General features: G+C 41.1%; 1 protein-coding gene and 1 non-coding gene across 5 annotated transcripts in view; one reads left to right on the top strand and one right to left on the bottom strand.

The window, feature by feature from the left end:
* The window catches only part of PLD5 (phospholipase D family member 5), a 396011-nt gene extending 389054 nt beyond the window's left edge, over nt 1-6957 (top strand). For all 4 annotated transcript variants that reach the window (XM_045084659.1, XM_004756770.3, XM_013058419.2 and 1 more), the window contains one exon: nt 2056-6957. In XM_045084659.1, the coding sequence (XP_044940594.1) occupies nt 2056-2330 (275 nt within the window). In that variant the 3' untranslated portion in view covers nt 2331-6957. The remainder of the gene's footprint in view (nt 1-2055) is intronic.
* An 11822-nt stretch (nt 6958-18779) lies between these two features.
* Nucleotides 18780-18921, bottom strand: LOC123393270. Its single transcript, XR_006608023.1, has one exon. It is a non-coding gene; the product is annotated as a U4 spliceosomal RNA (small nuclear RNA).
* Nucleotides 18922-21106: the final 2185 nt, after the last annotated feature.

The raw sequence follows: 21106 nt of genomic DNA, 5'->3' as shown, positions 1-21106 counted from the left end.
GGAGGGCCCACAGGACGAGCACCAGGAAGGAGCGGGTATCAGCTCCCTGTGGGTGTCTCTTCCTGCCCAAGTGACTGCAGGGCCTTGGGTCAGGGAGTCCCAGTGTCTTGTTCAGCAAATATCCCTACAGTGATTGCCGGAGAGACTCTGAGGGCCTAGAAATCAAGCTTCACACTAAACACGCTTTCCATTTTCTTTATGAAACCAGCTCTGAACCAAAGAGGAACGCAAAACTGAGAGCTGAGACCAGACCCAGGCCAGTAGTAATTCAAGAAATCTTTTTGTAGTGAGAACACTGCTTCCTTTATGGTTTTATAAATAGTCTGTGGAGACCTGGGTCCACCATTGATCAAATTTGCTCACCTCTCTGAGCCTCAGGCCTCTCATCTGTGGAATGGGTGTAAATCCTACCAACTATGAAAGATAATGGATACAAATGCCAAGCCCAATGCTTTGCTCATAGTAGGCACTTAATAAAGGACAGTTTCTCTCCCCCAGTCAAGGCCCTTATATCCCACTTCTTCCCTTACTCTTCCCCATCATGTTCCAAGATCCTGATTGTATTTTTGTCCACATCCGTCTGCGGGTGTGGCTCTCTAACTTCCTAACTGAGGCTTCCGTGTATCTCTTCTGACTCAACAAAATGCTTTCCTGACTCAAGCAGCGAGAGCGGGGAACCCTTTCCCTTGCCCTCACGGCACTGTGTGCCTTCATCTCCGCGTTATCGTCCTTGTGTTTCCTTCCGGGACGCCTTGAAGTCAGGGACTGTCCTTGTCTGGCTTGTATCGTGGCCCCAGGTACCCACTTGGTAGACACTAGACACTCAGGAAATGTGCATTCAATGAAGGACAAAAAGATCAAAGAAATGAACGGTACTGAACCCTCCTGAAGAGAAAACTTCGGGGGAAACTTTGGGGTAGTCTCTGCTTTTATCTGCTCCCCCCACTAAAGATGGACTAGACGTGAGTGACCTAGATACGATTGGCCCTTCCAGGAAAGATTCCAGCCTTACTACCTAGGGGCTGAGCTGCGTCCCCCCCCCCCTCCAAATTCACATGTTGGAAGTTAGAACTCCCAGTACCACAGAATATGACCTTATTTGGCGTGAGGGTCTATACAGAGGTCATCAAGTCAGAATGAGGTCATCAGGGTGAGCCCTGATCCAGTTTGAACGGTGTCCTTATACATAAGGGAAAAGTGGACCCAGAGATAGACATGCAGAGAGGGAAGAGAATGTGAAGAGACCCGGGGAGAAGCCGGCCATCTGACAAGCCCAGGGCAGTGGCCTGGAACTGATTCTCTGTCCGGGGAGGAACCAACCCTGCCGCCCTGTTGATTTTGGACTTCTGGCCTCCAGAACTATGAGACAGTAGATTTGTCTGGTTTAAGCCACCCAGTCCGTGGGCCTTGGTTACGGCAGCCTTAGCAAACGAACAGCACACTGCCCACACCAGGCAGCTGTGCTGGGGAGCACCACCACAGCAGCTGCCTCGTTTCCCAAGCCAAGAAGCCAGCTCCTGGAACGGGGAAACGACCTACAGGCCGAGCAAGGAGAGGTTTGTCCGTTCAGACAGGAACCGATCCTCCTCTGGCTTCAGCCTTTCCTTCGACAGGCAAGCTTGTGAGCACTGTAATCAGAACCCCTCGTCTATACGTCCGGATCAGATGTTGTCTCTCTGAGAAGGTAGTAATTGTTCACAGGATTTTTAAGTGTATTCCTATATATCCTAAATGTTGCTGTATTTAGTGTGTCTTGTGAATGTCAATAAGAAATAACATTTACAAAAAAAAAAAAAAAAAACCCAGCAGATTCCTTGTTTTGAGTTTCAAGTTGAGCAAAGCTGAAGAAAATGCCAAAATAATATGCAAATATTAATACGCCATATGTAAGGCCTCTTGGAATTTTTTTCCCTCAGCTGTCAACACAATTCAATCTCCCTGTCATCATCATTATTATTATTTTTTAAAATAGAGTCTGCTCAGTGTTTCATTAAATGGGGACTGCTCCCCCGTGGCTCTTAACTCGGCACCGTTCTCTCCTTTGTTCGTTGGCAGGCAATTTTGACTGGGTGGGGAATGACTTCACCCAGAACGCCGGCACAGGCCTCGTGATCAACCAGGCGGACGTGAGGAACAACAGGAGCATCATCAAGCAGCTGAAGGATGTGTTTGAGCGGGACTGGTACTCGCCCTACGCCAGGACCCTGCAGCCGACCAAGCAGCCGAACTGCTCCGGCCTGTCCAGGCTCAGAGCCTCCACCAACAAAACTGCCACGTACCCCCTCAGCGCAAAGGACCCCGCCAGCGTATCCCGTGAAGGAACAAACTGACAGGACAGCTTGTCTTTCCTATTTATATAGAAAGGACTTGAGGAAAGTTTAAAAAAACAAAAACAAAAAACCCCACACAATTTAATATGTCTTTTTTAGGGAAAAAGCACACTTCCACAAAAATATTCTCCGCACGCCATGTAATATCTTATCTAACAGTATCTTAGCGGCGTGTACACGAAGTTTAGGACTTTTGTATTTGTTACTCCTGACAGAGAATGTCATTTCAGCTTGGAAGTTAGTTTTTACGTTTGCATACCGATTTTAAGACTCTGATGCCTCTTCCTTCCTAGTTTTAGACCTTTTTCTGCCGACCCAACTGGTCAGTCCTTTCAAAGCTTAGCATGAGGTAAGTGCTTTCACACCCTTCTGAGATCTGCTTCTTAGAGAGGCGAGTGAGGCTTTCACCACAGCCAAGGGTCTGATCCAGCCAAGTACTTAGCCCGTAAACCATCTCCAAGACCCATGCAGTCGTCCGAGCGTGAGCGGCTCACATCTCATGCCAGCCTCCGCACGCTCGAAAACCACTCTTTGGCCTCTTTGTTCATTTTCTTCAAATACCGTACCTTTTACTTGGTACCATTTTTTACTTGGTACCATTTTTTTCTCTTCTCAGAGAATGTCCTTCTTAGCATCAGCGTCCCTCTGTCCACCTCCACGCTAGTTCCAAGTATGGCAACGTTTCTTGGAAATGTATCAATTCCTCTGAATGGATACCAAGTGGAAATAGCAGTCTTTAATTTTCACCTTCCAACTGCATTTTCCCCTCAAATTAAGAGTTTAAAAACCACAGCCAGCAATAGGTATCTTTTCTCTCAAGCTCGGAAAAATTAGGTAGCTACCTGCGAAAATCCAGCAAGCGATTAGGTCTGCATTATGAGAATAAAGTAGTTTCTCACTTTTTTTTTTTGTTGTTAGCTTAATGGTATTATACCAGCAAGATCTCTATGCATCCGTGGATTTTAATTTCTTTAGAATCATTCATTATGCTGTTAAGGGTATGCCAGCAAACCTTTATAGAGCTATTTAATATACCAAATGCTTTTCAGAGAAATGCAATTTAAATACTGTGCTTCACATATTTTACTAAGAAACAGAAATATTGGATTATTGTTCTATAACGTCGTCGTGTGTGTTGCTGTTTTCTATCTATACAATATATAGCCCTATATTAATGGAGACCGTTGCCCCCCGTTGAGACAGGCATGGCCTCTTTAGAGCCCAGAGCAGGTGACCACCAGGATGCCAGTCTCAAGGTCACTCCTAACCCCGGCGGACCTGGAACAGGGTCCTGATCTCCTTGACCTTGGGTTTCTGTTGGTAACGTAGGGACGATCATACCTACCTCGCGTAGATGTTGTCACGGTAGGAAATATTTATAACTTGTTTTGAAATCAAAAAGAACCTATATAAATGCTAAGCATTGTGCTGTATAATCTTTTCCTTGAACTAATCTTTGTGGTACCCTGAGATAATCCATACCGGGTTCTCGCAGAGAGCCTATAAGTGAAAACAAATCCACAGCCTCCGGCTGTCGGTGTGGGTGCACATAGGAACTCCGAAGCTGTGCTGGAGATTGGGACTGTCATCACTGTGATGGGACATTTTGTCAGGTCACTTTGTCAAGTAACATCCATGCAAAATGAGACATTGTGTTAGGGATTGTTCTTCAGGACCGGTATATACGTGTGTTTTCAGAGCAAGGAAAGGCAATCTCAATTACTACCTTTTATATCTAGAGACTTGCTTTTCTAGAAGAAGTTCCAAGTCTCATCCTGTGGGTTCCATTGGCGCAGAAGGGCCGTTGTGGGTCCGCTGATGGTCATGTAGCTTCTTTCTTTGTTGCTTCCAACATAGGCCTTACTGGATATATGACCCGTCAGTGAAGACAGCCGGGCAAGATGGGGAGGTCCTTCATGGAAGTCTTCACCATTAGTGGCTAGGCCATGAGACTCTAAATATTCACCATATCCCCAGTCCCTTTTGAGTAGGGAGACGGTCCTGCCAGCCATCTCGCTAAAGTAAAGGTGGTTTTGGAAATGATTTTTAAAAGAAAGAAAACTAAAGAACAAGCAGAGCGGGCATGGAGACAAGCAAACATACCCAGTTCGGTCCTGGGCAGAGAAGAGCAGCCGGGGCTGGGTTCGACAGGGCATCTGAGGGGGAGACACGCGGTTGTCTCCTGGAGTGCATGTCCCAGCTGAGGGACAAGCGTTGGCTTGGCATAAAGGGGCCCTTCCACTGTCCCTAGCTTTCCCATGTGATAGGAGAGAACTGAATCCTTTATCAAATGACCGTCTTTGCCATTTTGCACTGAGCCCATTAGTAAGGGGGCACCAGGAACCATGTGTCCTGGGACCTCGTGCCACCAGGGCCAGCAGCAGCAGAGCGCCCCCTGCCCTGTGGCCCAGAGGCCACCTCCTCAGCCAGGCCACTGACTTCAGGAGACAAACCTGGCCTCCAGGCAGCTGGGAAAACAGCCCCTGCACAGTTTCATAAATGGGCCAGGTTTCCTGAGAGACTGTTTAATTCAGCAGAACTTTCTTTTGCATTTGGATGTTTCATGTACCCCTCTAGGAGTGGCCTTTCTCTCTTTCCAACTCCATGTCTGTGCTAAATAGACGAGTAACTTCCATCCCACACCGCCCCCCCAAATGCCCCACCAATGATTTCCCAAGAAGGAAAGAAGGCAAAGCAAAAACACTGGAATTCGAGACAATCTGACGATGCCCTTGCCAGAAATTAGGAGCAAGAGGCTAACTGCTAACTTCCATTGTTTTTCTACATAAATATTCCAGGAGTTAATTTCCCAAAGGGGAATATGAAAAGGCATGCAAACACAGTTCAAGACCATAGTTTAGAGTTCTATGTCACTTCCATTAACCTGGTGCCTTATTTATTCTCAATTCTTGATTTTAAACGGTGATTCACTCCAAGAGAATACTTCTGCTTCCCGTGGGGTCCGGTGAGGCCTTCCGACGGGCCTTCCAGGCAAAGTGCGTGAGTGTCGATGGCTTTTGGGCAGCCTGTTCCCCTCCCAAGCCTCACCGCATGGCACCGCACCAAGCACCCCCACAAGTCACTGACACACACGGTCAAAATCCACACTGTTGGCCTCCTATGCACTGCCACCGGCCACCACTGTATCCGCTAATTAAATCACAGTTTATCAAATCGCCGGAGGGGAAGTGGAATGTTCTGGATGATATCTGTGCTCTGTGAATGCCACGCTTTGCATAGTTGAAAATAAGTGAGGTGCGGTGAAAAATGTCCCCGCTGTCTTTAAAGGACTCGTCGAGAGATGCTCATGGACCTCCACGGTCTCGTAGAGCACAGCATGATAACTCGTGTCTCAAAGTCCCAGGAAAGAAAACGAGAGCTGTGGAAGTGGAGAACAGCCTGTCGTGTAGCTCTGGGCTCGCTCTTCTACCCGGGATGTCTCTGCTGTGGGTCCCCCCACTGACCCGGTTCCTCGTGATGGTCTGATCACATCGTTGGCTGATGTCGCCTTTTGCAAACTGTGTTTTGTGACTGCGGTCACTGGTCTGTCCAAAGTGCCTCGCGGAGCCTGGGACCGACAGAAGCTCACCTCCCACCAGCCTGAGGCTGTTCTCAAGTGACTTTGATTCTCTCTGAGCTTTCTGTTTGTTTTTAGAAGCTTTTATGGAACTAAGGTCCAGGGAACACAAAATAAAGAGACTCTCAGAATTTCTTGATACGATCAGACCCAGGGTCCGTCTGTCTCAGGAATTCCATCCCAGAATCTGCCTTTTTTCCGTATGTGTAATCGCTTGTGTAAGTTTCTCTGTCCAGAATTCACTTCATTATCTTTTAACATTGAAGGGATGTGAAGAGCTGCCGTCACTTGCGAGGGGACAGTTCTCTCCCACCATGAAAGACACTTTGCTCCTGGCTACTCAGATGCCGTCCCTGACACACAGCCCCACGCACTGTGGACAGATGTCCAAGTGCTTGGATTTCTGTATTCAGTGAACTGGTGCACTTTATTATAAACCTTTCGAATGGGGAGATTCATATAATGTCCATTTGGCCCAAGGGAGGTTGGATAAATGAATCCATAGTCAGCATTTTCCCATTTGCTGTGATTTAGCTCTTTTTTCTTTCTTTTTCTTTTCTATGCTAGTAACCAAATAGCTGTTCCTCATAAGCTGTTAGCCAATCGATTTAAATTGCGGGAGCTTTTTAATACCCCCGAAGTCAACCCCAGTTCACTGTCTGCCTTCCCTCTGAGAGACTCCCTTCTAGTGGCTGAATTAGGAAGAGAGAGCTTTTTAAGGTAACTAGATAGGTATTCTTTGGAAGCTTCTAGAAAGAGTAAAAACCAAATTTTCTTATTTTTGACTCATCAGCCAACATATACCTACAGAGTTCACGAAAGAAAAGGTCACTGGTCACTTTTGTTTCTTTTGGCAATTTGCTGAGAAGAAATGGGAAATTTAATAGCTATTCCGTATTTTCTGCTGTTAAGTTCAACTGCTGAACTTCTAATTCTGTTACAAAGGATATCTTGGATTTTTAATGTTTCTTTATGTAAATAGGATAAAGTTGTACCTGGACATATCTATCCTATTAACCTTTAGATCCCTAAATAAATCAGTGTGATAAAGGGCTGAATTTTGGGGCATCATTAAAATTCTCATACCTTTCATATAACCAAATGCTCGATTTTTTCATAAGTGAATATTATACGGTTTTTTCATTGTGTGAGATGCGGCATTTATTTTTCTCCTCAGCTTCCAGACTCTAACACTCTAGGCCGGTGACAGAAAAGGAATTTGTGGAAACAGGCTCAGGTGCCTCATGCACTTACCCACCACACTCTGTTCTTTCTAGGTTTCAACCCATAATCAAACACACCTGGTATCCACTCAGCAGACCCAAATTTAATCTCAGGTCTGGAGCATTCCTTGAAAGCCATCCAAAGCAGCTACTCCAAATTCCCCTCCAATTTGGCCACTCAGTAATTGGGGACCTACTCAAGCCAACACATTGGGAGTGGTTACTACAGTCCCTTTCACGAGACCCACACAGAGTACCGCCTTAATGATTTGCTAGAGTCGCTTGGATTTGAGACAACATCTTACCCTGAAAGAAATGTACGCAGTGGGGACCCTTTCTATGCAGGGATGAAGGCTGAGGAGGCAAACTTTTTTCAAATGAGCTATCATTTGAGAGCTTAACAAAGGCTTAACCAAACCAACTTGAAGAATCTGCAAGTCTATTGTAATTTGATTTTTGTCAGCTGTTTCTGAATCCTACCATTTCAGGTTTTAAAATGAAGTTGGCCTGGGGCGCCTGGGTGGCTCAGTTGGTTGGGTGACTGCCTTCGGCTCAGGTCATGATCCCAGGGTCCTGTGCTGGAGCCCACATCGGGCTCCCTGCTCAGTGGAGAGCCTGCTTCTCCCTCTCCCTGCCGCTCTGCCTACTTGTGCTGTCAAATAAATAAAATCTTTAAAAAAAAAAAAAAAAGAAAGAAAGAAAGAAAGAAACTGGCCTAACAATTTAATGAGAAATGATTGTAGACAAGGAGTCCAGTTAAATCACAGTAAGGGTGAAGAGGATTTATGATTTATTTTTATTTCATAGAAAAATGAATAAGGAAAAAATTCCTCCTTTTACAAAATGGATATGTGGTTATCAAACCTATTCCTTCTGACCTCAGACAAGTTGAAAAATTGTTAGTTCCTTTATGGACCCCACGGTCTTTCATGCGTGAAAGAAATCTTAGGAATAGTTGAGAAATACTAAGCTCCTTGTAAGATACAAACATGGACAAACCTGGTTTCTAATTTAGAATTTCCCCCTCATAAGTATACAACAGATCTTGGGACTAAAGATTTCCAGTATTAAAAATATTGAAATTATCTGTGACTTCCTAGTATTCTGGAGGAAGAAGATCTTTAAAGACAACTCAGAAAATATGACCCAACAACATGTGATTCAGAGCTTAATCTACAATTCCACTTCCTTTTGCTTAAAAAATGGAGATGATCAACTGTTCTAAAAAGTACATGTTTTTAAAGGCAACATTGTCCCCCCCAAAAATGTAGTAAAACCATAGTTTTGGGGAAGTTACAGCATTGATAGAGCACTTTGAAAATCCTCCCTAAGAAAGAGTCACTGGGAATCAAAAGCTTGCCTGTCCCCAGGGGTAAAGCTGTGTGTTATTATCCATATTTCCTGGGTAGATCTATAGTTTTCCTAGAGTCCTCGGGAGACCACATCCATGGCTCCTACATGAGCAGAAGCATGTTCCTATCCCAAGAAACACTCCACACTGACCACAGTCAATTGCAACATCACTCAATTTCAGTTATGGGCTAGTGGGGTGGCTTAGGAAGAGAGAGGATCCCAGCTGTGCTGTTCTTGTTGGATGGCACCTGGCCCCACCACACAGAACCCTCCTTTATGAGCCCTCCGAACAGGAGATAGAGAAAGGAAGTGAGCAGCCAAAATAGAGAGGAGCAGTCACTCTAATGATGCTGCCTTAGAGGAGTGACATGGCCAGAGGTGACATACCAAGAGCTCTCATTGACTCACCATGTCTACTTTTAGGTTACTTGAGGAATGACTGATCCCCGAACAACAAAGGTGGACTTTGTGGTTCCTGGGTTGCTTTATTATCTTTCGTACTTTCTTGTGTATCAACACAAATAAACTCACAATGATTGAGATAACCTGACTGTGTGTCTGTTCCTTGCCATCCAGAGAGACCTAACACACTTGGAAAAGAAAGTCACAGCTATCCCCAGGAGAATGTTCTGAGGAAATAACAGAAACTCTGTAGTAATCATGTCTCGATTAGACACAGGCCCACACTGGGTGATCTCCACAGAGAATCTTCTGGATCCCCTCTGCGAGTATGAACATCACATCAGTTGTTGCCAGATACCCTGGACTCAGCAAGAGGAAATGGAAGCACTAAGGACACCGATGAAAATGCATTCGGGAGATGACCACTCCACAGACACGGAGACTGTTCGAGCTGGAAGAAAGAGGACTCCTGAAGCTCAAGGCCATCTTTTTGTAACTAGATGAGGAAAATGAGGCATAGAACACATGCTGAGTTAAGTAGAGGCAGTTGTGTTATGAATTTAGAAATGTTTTTTAAATACATATTCTGATTGACTTAATAAATGCAAAAATTGCTAATAATATGCTGAATATTTGGAGCAAGTGGGTAGTTTACAGGGATTTATGGAAGATGGAAGTCTCACTGTCCCTAAGCAGTCTGACAAGGGAGGACGGGTCTTCATGTCACCATGAGAGGAAGTGGGGCAGCATCAAGGCATATTTAGTCTAGAGTCTCTCCCTCCTAAAACTGAGTAAGGATTAGTAACATCAGAAGAAGGTCACGGGGGCGCCTGGGTGGCTCAGTGAATTAACCTCTGCCTTTGGGTCAGGTCATGATCTCAGGGTCCTAGGACTGAGCCCCCACATGGGGCGCTCTACTCAGCGGGGAGCCTGCTTCCCCCTCTCTCTCTGCCTGCCTCGCTGTCTACTCACTGTCAAATAAGTAAAATCTTAAAAAAAAAAAAAAGAAGAAGAAGGTCAACGGTTTTTGTGGTCTGTTTCACGTGTAACCCCCCTGGGGACACTCATTCAAAAGTGAAAAGAATGCCCTAAAAAACTGCCATTACATTGATGGGCTGAAAACAAAGTTCTTATTTTGAAGTTTGTCACTCAGCCAGTTTGTGGTCAAGTACACGAAAAGGATGTGTGAAGTAGATCATTTAAGCGTAAGGTCTGCTGACAGGCAAATCTTGCTAATTTCGTATTTTCATGTAATTAGGATAGCCTAATCATGTCACAGCAAGTGCGATGCTCAGCTGTATGTGTCCATTCAGGGGTGGATGTGGTCCTCAGGTATTCAGTAAACATTAACCTAGGAGTTGTTGGGAAGATACTATGTAGATGTGATTAAAGTCGATCATCAGTTTAAGTAAGGGTGATTGTTTTAGATAGTCTAGCCGGGCCTGAGACAGGCAGGTGGAAGGCTGCAGGAGCAGAAATAAAGGCATCCCCACAAGGAAGAAATTCCACCTGTGGGATATACCACCAGCTCTTCCCTGGGTTCCTGGGGCTTCCCCCCCTGCTCCTGCCCCACAAAGGAGAAACCAGTCCTTTACAATAAATCAGTTTTTCTGATTTAACCCTAAAATATGGTCTGTGCCTTACTTGTTCTATTTTCATGGTAGAACCCTGACTGATAAACATAGTAATAAGCAATCCCAAAATCTTAGTGGCTTAAAACCACTTAGTGCTTAAAACCAAAAGTTTTATTATTATTATTATTTGTAATTTTTTCTTTCTTTTATTAAAAGTTTTTTATGTAGTGCTCAATGATCCATTAGTTGCACCTAACACATTTTTTTGAGTATTGGTGACACACAAAGTTATGTTAGTTTCAGGTATACGATTTAGTGATTTGACAAGTTTACATAGTATGCTGTGTCTACCACAAGTGTATCTACCACTGTTCCTTTACACCATCATCTTACACCTGTCAGAATGGTTCAGATCGAGAAGATAGGCAACAACAAGCATTGGTAAGAATGTGGAGAAAAAGAAATCCTTGTGCACTGTTGGTGAAAATGCAAACTGGTGCAACCACTGTGGAAAACAGTATGGAGGTTCCTCAAAAAATTAAAAATAAAAAAACCATATGACCCAGTAATTCCATTATTGAGTATTTGCCCAGGGAAAACAAAAACACAAACTCAGGAAGGTATACGCATATATGCACCCTATATTTTCTGCAGTATTATTTACAATAGCCAAGACATGGAAGCAACCAAAGTATTCATCAATAGATGAATGGATAAAGAAAATTGATATATATATAAATGATGAAATATTACACAGCCATAAAAAAAGATGAAAGCATGCCTTTTGAGACAACATGGATGGACCTAGAGAGTATTATGCCAAGTGAAATAAGTCAGACTGAAAAGGACAAATACCATAGGATTCCATGAGATTTATTTTTTTGTTCAGACTGCATGTACTTGATGGGTCAGTGGGGACAATCTTTTCACTATGGCCCCTCAGAGTTCCAAGCCAGTATTGCTGTCACTATGCCAGAGGGAAAGGAGATTGCTGGAAGGTCTTACATCAGCAAGCAATTAAACTCTGGCCAGGAAGTAACATATGCCCTTTTGCTCACAATATAACAGCCACAACTAGTCACACAATCTCACCCAGCCTAATGCTAAAATATTCAATCCTACCAGTATTTCTGGAATGGTGGAGAATACAAATTATTTAGTGAATAGGATGAATGACTAATATAGTTAATTAGAAAGATACAAACTTATCAATGAGCTTTTCATTTACAGTTGAAAACAAATTTATGAAGACGAAAAGTAAGGAATGCTTTAGGATATAAAGAATATGGGCTCCCTGATCAGAGGGGAGTCTGCTTCTCCCTCTCCCTCTCCCCCCCATTTTGTTCACTCTCTCACTCATTCACTGTCAAATAAATAAGTAAATAAATTCTTTAAAAAAAAAGAATATAAAGAATATAAGAATTCAAGGATCAGAATGACTCTAAGAAAGGATGAATGGAAACAATACAGTATACCATAACCTTCAATGTTGATAACTGCTTAAGAAAAAAAAGGCCAAAAATTTGAGTCAGCTAGCTGACTTAATGCTTAGGCAATGGCAAAGATAATCGTGGATATAAAGGGCTCAAATTTCTTTCTTTAATGGGGTTGTATGTTCTAGATATTTGTTTAGGTGAACTCCATTGTCTGCCAACACCTAAAATAACAGATAAATAAGATCATAACTAAAGAAAAGTGTGTTTTCAGCTGAGCTTTATGTGTCTGAAGTTTTCTGGCACAAGGAGCTTCAGTCTTTCTTTGAATTTCATGTTCTCATTTCTTGATGTGTGTGTGGTCTCTCCCCATACTGTCTAGGCTAGCTGCTCACTAATCTTTGTATCATTTCCCTCATGAAATAAAACCATCTCTTTTTTAAATATTTGTTTCCCTTTTAAGCAAATAATGCACTCCTAACATATATTACCAATTTCTCTTAAAATTATATCTCAGGAAGCAAAAGGCCTTTTATCAGGATGTCATATATTCCCTAAAAACTTATTCTTTACTCCTATTCATCTGGGTTTTAAGATGAAAAATACAATGAATGTATTTGTTTTATATGTGAAAACACAGGAGAACTATTAGATGTAACTAACATTTCTCAAGCACCAGTTCTCTGCAGTACTGGATTTGGTGCTGTGTAACAGACAACAATGGATGTCCCGGTCCTCATTGGAGCTTACAATCCAGTATGGAAAGCAAACCCAAGGGAGGCAAGATGTAGACTGACACCAGACTTATTCACAGAGACCCAGTTGGTCAGAAAGGGCTGGCAGGATATATTCAGGGTAGTAAATGAGAAAAACACGGAGCCAAGAATACTTTATGCAGCAAGGCTATCTAATTCAGAATGGAAGGAGAGATAAAGTGCTGCCAGGACAAACAGAAACTAAAAGAACTTGTGATCACTAAGGGGTCCTGTAAGAAATATTAAAGGAGAGCCTGTAAGTGAAGACAAAACTCTAAAGTAACATAGACCAGAAAGAAACAGAGACAATAGGCAGAAACAGGAACTTTACTGGTAATACAATGGCACTAAATTCGTATCTTTCAATAGTTACTCTGAATGTAAATGGGCTAAATGCTCCAATCAAAAGACACAGTGTATCAGATTGGATTAAAAAATCAAGAACGATCTATAAGCTATCTCCAAGAGACTCCTCTTAGACCTAAAGACACCGCCAGATTGAATGTGAGGAGGTAGAGAACAATTTATTATGCTAATGGACATCAAAAGAAAGCTGGGAGTAGCAATCCTCATATCAGACAAATTAGATTTTAAACTAAAGACTGTAGTAAGGGATGAAGAGGAAGACTATATCATATTTAAGGGTCTATCCAACAAGAAGATCTAGCAACTATAAATATTTATGCTCCTAACTTGGGAAAGGCCAATTTTATAAACCAATTACTAACCAATTTAAAGAAACACATTGATAGTAATACAATAATAGTAGAGGACCTCAACACCCCCACTCAAAGCAATGGACAGATCATCGAAGCAGAAAATCAACGAGGAAGCAAGGGCTTAGAACTACACGCTGGACCAGATGGACTTCATGATTATGAACAGAAAATTCCATCCTAAAGCAACAGAATACACATTCTTCTCAAATGCACATGGAACCTTCTCCAGAAAAGATCACATCCTGTGTCACAAATCAGGTCTCAACTGATACCAAAATATTGGGATTATTCCCTGCATATTTACAGACCATAATGCTTTGAAACTTAAAAGTCAATCACAAGAGGATATGTGGAAGGAAATCAAACACTTGGAGGTTAAAGAAGATCCTACTGGGTCAACCAGGAAATTAAAGAATTTTTAAAACTCATGGAAATAAAATGAAATTGAAAACATAGCTATTCAGGAGCGCCTGGGTGGCTCAGTGGGTTAAGCCGCTGCCTTCGGCTCAGGTCATGATCTCAGGGTCCTGGGATCGAGCCCCGCATCAGGCTCTCTGCTCCACAGGGAACCTGCTTCCCCCTCTCTCTCCCTCTCTCTGCCTGCCTCTCTGCCTACTTGTGATCTCTGTCTGTCAAATAAATAAATAAAATTTAAAAAAAAAAGAAAAGAAAAGGAAAAAAAAACACATAACTATTCAAAACCTATGGTATACTGCAAAGGCAGTCAGTCCTAAGAAGAAAGTACATAGCCAGCCAAGCATCTCTCAAAAAAAGTTAGAAAAATCCCAAATGCACAAGCTAACCTTACATGTAAAGGACCTAGAAAACGAAAACCAAATAAAGCCTAAATCAAGCAGGGGAAGAGAAATAATATAGATTAGAACAGAAATCAATGAAATAGAAACCAGAAGAACAGTAGAACAGATCAACAAAACTAGAAGCTTGTGCTTTGTGAGAATTAATAAGATCAATAAACCCCCATCCAGACTTATCGAAAAGAAAACAGAAAGGACTCAAATTAATAAAATGAATGAAAAGAGGAGATATCATGACCAACACCAAGAAAATATAATTTTAAGAACATATTATGAGAAACTATATGCTGACAAATTAGGCAGTCTGGAAGAAATGGATGAATTCCTGGAAACTGACAAACTACCAAAACTGAAACAGGAAGAAATAGAAAACCTGAACATATCCATAACCAGCAAAGAAATTGAAGGAGTAATCAAAAATCTCCCAACAAACAAGAGTCCAGAGCCTGATAGTTTCCAGGGGAATTCTACCAAATGTTTAAAGAACTAATACCTATTCTTCTGAAGCTGTTTCAAAAAATAGAAATGGAAGGAAACTTCCAAACTCTATGAAGCCAGCATTACATTGATCCCCAAACCAGACAAATACCCCACCAAAAAAGAGAATACAGACAATATCCCTGATGAACATGGATGCCAAAATTCTCACCAAGATACTAGCCAATAGGATCCAACAGTATATTAAAAGGATTATTCGCCATGACTAAGTGGGATTTATTCAGGGGCTGCAAGAGTGGTTCAACATTTGCAACTCAATGTGATACATCACATTAATAAAAGAAAGCACAAGAACCATATGATCTTCTCAACTGATGCAGAAAAAGCATTTGGTAAAATATAGCATCTTTTCTTGATTAAAACTCTCCACAGTGTAGCAATAGAGAGTACATACCTCAATATCATAAAAGATACCTATGAACAGCCCACAATGAATATAATTCTCAATGGGTAAAAACTCAGAGCTTTTCCCCTAAGGTCAGGAACGCAACCAGAATGCCCACTCTCACCACTATTGTTCAACTTGGTACTAGAAATGCTATCCTCAGCAATCAGAAAGCAAAAAGAAAAAGAAATAAAAGACATCCAAATTAGATGCAAAGAAGAAGTCAAACTCTCTGTCTTCGCAGAGGACATAATACCTTATGGGGAAGACCCAAAAGACTCCACCTCAAAGTTACCAGAAATCATACAGGATATAAAATCAATGCACAGAAATCAGTTGCATTTCTGTATATATACTAACAATGAGACATAAGAAAGAAAAACTAAGGAATCAATCCCATTTAGAATTACGCCAAAAACCACAAGATACCTAGGAATAAACCTAACCAAAGAGGTAAGGATCTGTACTCTAAAAACTACAGAATACTTATGAAAGAAATTAAGGAAGACATAAAGAAATGGAAAAACATTCCATGCTCAGGGATTGGAAGAATAAATATTGTTAAATTGTCTATGCTGCCCAGGGCAATCTACACATTTAATGCAATCCCTACCAAAGTACCATCAACTTTTTTTACAGAGCTGGAACAAATAAACTAAAATTTGTATGGAACAAGGAAAGATCCTGAATAGCCAGAGGAATTTTGAAAAAGAAAACCAAAGCTGGGGACATCACAATGCCAGAATTCATTACAAAGGTGTAATGATCAAGATAGTATGGTACTGGCAAAAAACAGATATACAGATCAATGGAACCGAACAGAGAGCCCAGAGACCCTCAACTCAATGGTCAACTAATCTTCAACAAAGCAGAAAAAAATTTCCAATGGAAAAAGGACAGTCTCTTCAATAAGTGGTGCTAGGGAAATTGGACAGCCACATGTAGAAGAATGAAACAGGACCATTTTCTTACACCATACACAAAGACAAACTTAAAGTGGATGAAAGACCTCAACGTGAGACAAGAATCCATCGAAATCCTAGAGGAAAACACAGGCAGCAATCTCTTCGACCTAGGCCACAACAACTGCTTGCTAGACACGTCTCCAAAGCAAGGAAAACAAAAGCAAAAATGAACTGTTGGGACTTCATCAAGATAAAAAGCTTCTGCTCAGTAAGAGAAAGTCAACAAAACTAAAGGCAACCTACAGAATGGGAGAAGATATTTACAAATGATGTATATAATAAAGGGCTAGTGTTCAAAATCTATAAAGAACTTACAAAACTCAACACCAAAAACAACAACAACAACAACAAAGAATCCGGTCAAGAAATGGGAGAAGGCATGAATGGATATTTCTCCAAAGGTGACATACAAATGACCAACAGATACATGAAAAGAATTCTCCACATCCCTTGGTCCCAGGGAAATACAAATCAAAACCACAATGAGATACCACCTCACACCAGTCAGATAGTTAAAATTAACAAAACAGGGAACAAATGTTGGTGAGGATGTAGAGAAAGGGGAACACCCTTACACTCTTGGTGGGAATTCAAGCTGGTACAGCCACTCTGGAAAATAGTACGGAGGTTCCTCAAGATGTTAAAAATTGAGCTACCCTACAACTCAGCAATTGAATTACTAGGTATTTACCCCAAAGATACAAATGTTGTAATCTGAAGGGGCATCTGCTCCCCAGGGCTTATAGCAGAAATGTCCACGATAGCTGCGGAAAGAGCTGAGACATCTATCGACAGATGAATGGACAAAGAAGATGTGGTATGTATACACAATAGAATATTACTCAGCCATCAGTATTAAGAATGAATACTTAACATTTACACTGACGTGGATGGAGCTGGAGAGTATTATGCTGAGTGAAATAAATCAATCACAGAAAGACAGTTATCATGTGGTTTCATTCATGTGGAATATAAGAAACAGTGCAGAGGATCAGAGGGGAAAGGAGGGAAAATAGAATGGGAAGTCATCAGAGAGGGAGAAAAACCATGAGAGACTCTTAACTATAGGAAACAAACTGAGGGTTGCTGGAGGGGAGGTTGGTGGGGGGATGGGGTAATTGGGTAATGGGCACTAAGAAGGGCACGTGATGTGATGACCACTGGGTGTTATCCACAATTGATAAGTTATTGAACACTACATTTGAAAATAATGATGTACTATATCTGTCTAATTAAATTTAAATTTAAAGAAGAAAAATAAAAAGAAAGCAAATTCAAATATGGGATCACTCCAGTTGGACCAAACAATTCTTTAACATTTGCCTGATTGTGCTCTGGTCCATCTCAACATTAGAAGTGTAGTTAAAAACAATCCAATCCTGAAAAATATTTCTCTGAGTCCCAGTAAAGGGCAGGACATGAAGTGTGTCCAAGCTGACCCCTCACTTACATGGACACAATCCTTCCATACACCCAACTGGACTGTCCCCCACAATCATCTCCTTTGCCTCCACTGTCATGAGCCAGCCACAATAAGGGTTATGTGGTAGGGGCAGGCCACCCTACTTTGCAGTTAGTAAGGCATCCTTTATACTGGAACTTTAAAACAAAGAATAACTGAAATCATGTGCTTTTTACTATGATGATCACTACTAGCAATTCTAAACAATGTCAATGACAAAATACTCATCTTGAGGAAAAAAAAAAATTGGTTGGTCTAAATTTTAATCAAATGACTACATTTAGTGGGGTCAGCTCCCACTGCCCTCCCCTTGGTAGAGATACTGCTGTTCATGAATGACACTCTTCCAGTTTCTGGTAAAGGGTAGGAACAATTAACATTAATTGCCACCAATTCCAAGCAGAATTTATGCTTATTCATTTATTCAACAAATATCTAATAATCCTGTATTGTACTCCAATTTCTGTGCTGAGTGCTAGCCATCCAAAATCAGTAAGATCATTTGTCCTTTCAGGGACTTCAGAGTTTAGAAAAGAGAAAGACAAAAGTGAAATGCTGTATTTTAAACTTATGGAATATTGTGCTTCCTACAATGATTGCATAGGTAGTACTGATCAATCCCGTTACAGAAAACCAGTTAAAAAGCTGAGAAAAGGTTAAATATGAAGTTTGTTTGAATGTATCAGAAATAGGGAGGGAAGAAAATTTCATGGTCAAAATGAGGGACAAAACTGAGAGACGTGAGGTAAGAATTTGCAGCCACTTCTCCTCAGAGGCATCTGCTGATTCTAAAAGCACAGATGTTGAACAGCGTGTTCAGTGGACTCAAGGGACTAGAAATGAGATACTGGAAATCAGATACACTAAGTGAGATGGGCCCCTACAAGCCCCAGGCTCGCAACTGGGACTGTGAAGGATAGTGTATGAGGAGTATGGATGAACTGGAAACAGTCCAACCGCATCGGGGGGCTTGCAGGTGGTCTCTGTCTCTGAAGTCAGATGGTTTGGGATTGTTGTTGCTTCCAGTTTAGCCACCTTCATTTTCAAAACCAATGAAAGATATGAACCCAAAGATTAAAAAATTTTATGAACCCCAAGCAAGACGAATACAAAGAAAACCACTCCTAGGCACACCATAGTAAAACAGCTAACTACCAATGACAATGAAATTAGACAGATCTTTTAAAAATACACATTACCTTCAAAGAAGGAGCAGTGTAAGTGATGGCTGAGCTCTCAACAAATAATGGAACCCAGCAGACAGTGGAATGAGTAACAATTTCAGAGGGCTGGAATAACGGCCTCCCTAGAATTCTTTACATAGGAAAAATACTCTCAAACGGGGATGATGAAGTCAAATAATTTTCAATCAGCAATAATCGCGCCTCGGATAAACCTCATTGGCTACGATACTGCCACTGCGCAAAGCTGAAGTCAAATAATTTTCAAGCAAAGAAAACGGAAGGTTTTTTTCACCCACCAAAAGAAAAATGAAACATTCTTCCTCATGCAGAAGGCAGTTAACCCAGATGGAAGTTCTGAGACAAAGAAGAATGAAAATTAACAGAAAAGCATTAGTATGTGGGCACATTTAAACAAATCTGATCTGTGTAAATAAATACTTATTTTTTATGGCCACACGAGACAGTAAGCACAGGGAAGTGAGAAGTAAATGGAGTCCCCTTGTTCTACAGGGCCTTCTTCGTCCAAGAAAGAATGAGACTTTTTTAATTTCAGAGTTTAGTAAACCAAGGATGTATATTATAATCCATAGGGCAATCATTAAATGAGTAATAAAATGATATATAGCCAATAAGCTAGTAAATGGGAGGGAAGCAGATTAAAAAATAATTGAGTCACTAAAAGGCAAGAATAGAAAGAAAAGAATGCAGAAGAGTCCAAATAGAAACTAACAATAAAAAGATAGATTTCACCAAATTTATTCAGAATGACCTCAATGTAATTTTTTGTTGTTCTGTAATTCCCATCCCCTACTTTCCCGGACTCCCCATCGACCTCCTCCCTGGTAGCCGTCAGTTTGTTTTCTACAGTTAATAGACTTTCTTGGTTTGTCTGTCTGTCTGTCTCTCTCTCGCTCACTCACTCACTCTTTGTTTTCTTTTGGTCATTTGTTTTGTTTCTTTAATTCCACATGTGAGTGATATATGGCATTTGTCTTTCTCTGACTTATTTTGTTCAGCATTATACTCTCTAGCTCCACCTGTGTTGTTGCGAATGCCAACATTTCATTCTTTTATATGGCTGAGTAATATTCCATTGTGTATACATACCACATTTATCCATTCATCTCTCAATGGAAACTGAGCTGCTTCCATAGTTTGGCTATTGTGAATACTACTACTATAAATGTAGGGGTGCTTGTATCCCTTTGATTTACTGGTTTTATATTCTTTGGATAAAAACCCAGTAGTGTGATTCCTGGATTGTAGTATAGTTGCATTTTTAATTTTTTGAGGAATCCCCATACTGGCTTCCACAATTTCTGCATCAGCTTGCATTCCCACTAACAGTACAAGAGGGCTCCCCCTTCTCTGCATCCTTGCCAACACCTGTTTCTTGTCTTGTTGATTTTAGCTGTTCTGACAGGTGTGAGGTGATACTGTAGTTTTGATTATTTTCCCTGATCATAAGTGATGGTGAGCATCTTTTCATGTGTCTGTTGGCCACCTGTATATCCTCTTTGGGGAAATATCTGTTCATGTCTTCTTCTCATTTTTTTAATTCGATTATTTGGGGAAGTATTGAATTTTATAAGAATTATATAAGTTCTTTATATATTTTGAATACTAACCCTTTATCGGATATATCATTTGCAAGTATCTTCTCCCATTGAGTAAGTTGCCCTTTAGTTTTATTGACTGTTTTCTTCACTCTGCAGAAGCTTATTTTGATGTGTTTCCAATAGTTTACTTTTGCTTTTTTTTTTTCCCCCTTGCCTTAGGGGAACTATCTAGAAACAAGTGACTATGGTCAATGTCAGAGAAATTGTTGCCTGTGTTCTCTTCTTGGATATTATAATTTCAGGTTTCACATTTAGGTTTTTAATCTATTTTGAATTTATATTTGTGTCTGGTATAAAACCGTGGTGCAGTTTCATCCTTTCCCATGTAGCTGTCTAGTTTCCCAACACCATCTGTTGAAGAGACTATCCTATTCCCACTGGAATTACCATTGGAATGCTTAACTGCTTTGTTAAAGATTAATTAACCATAAAATTGAGGGTTTATTTCTGGTTTTTCAATTCTGTTCCATTGATCTTTGTGTCTGGTTTTTCTGCCAGTACCATACTGATTTGATTACTACAGTTTTGTAATATAACTTGAAGTCCAGAATTGTGATGCCTCCAACTTTTTCTTTTTCAAGATTGCTTTGGGTATACAAGGTCTTTTGAGATTCCATACAAATTTTAGGAATTTTTGGCCTAGTTCTGTGGAAGATGCCATTGGTATTTCAATAGGGATTGCATTAAATGTGTGGATTGCTTTGGGCAATGCAGACATTTTTAATAATATTTGTTCCAATCCACAAGCGTGGAATGTCCTTCCTTTTGGGGGGGGGGCATCTTCGATTTTTTTTTTAGTGTTCTATAGTTTT

The sequence above is a fragment of the Mustela putorius genome, unplaced genomic scaffold, assembly GCF_011764305.1.
Source record: "Mustela putorius furo isolate JIRA1106 unplaced genomic scaffold, ASM1176430v1.1 tig00000785_pilon_pilon_pilon, whole genome shotgun sequence".
In the NCBI taxonomy this organism is placed as follows: domain Eukaryota; kingdom Metazoa; phylum Chordata; class Mammalia; order Carnivora; family Mustelidae; genus Mustela; species Mustela putorius.
This window is presented reverse-complemented; position numbering and strand designations above follow the sequence as displayed.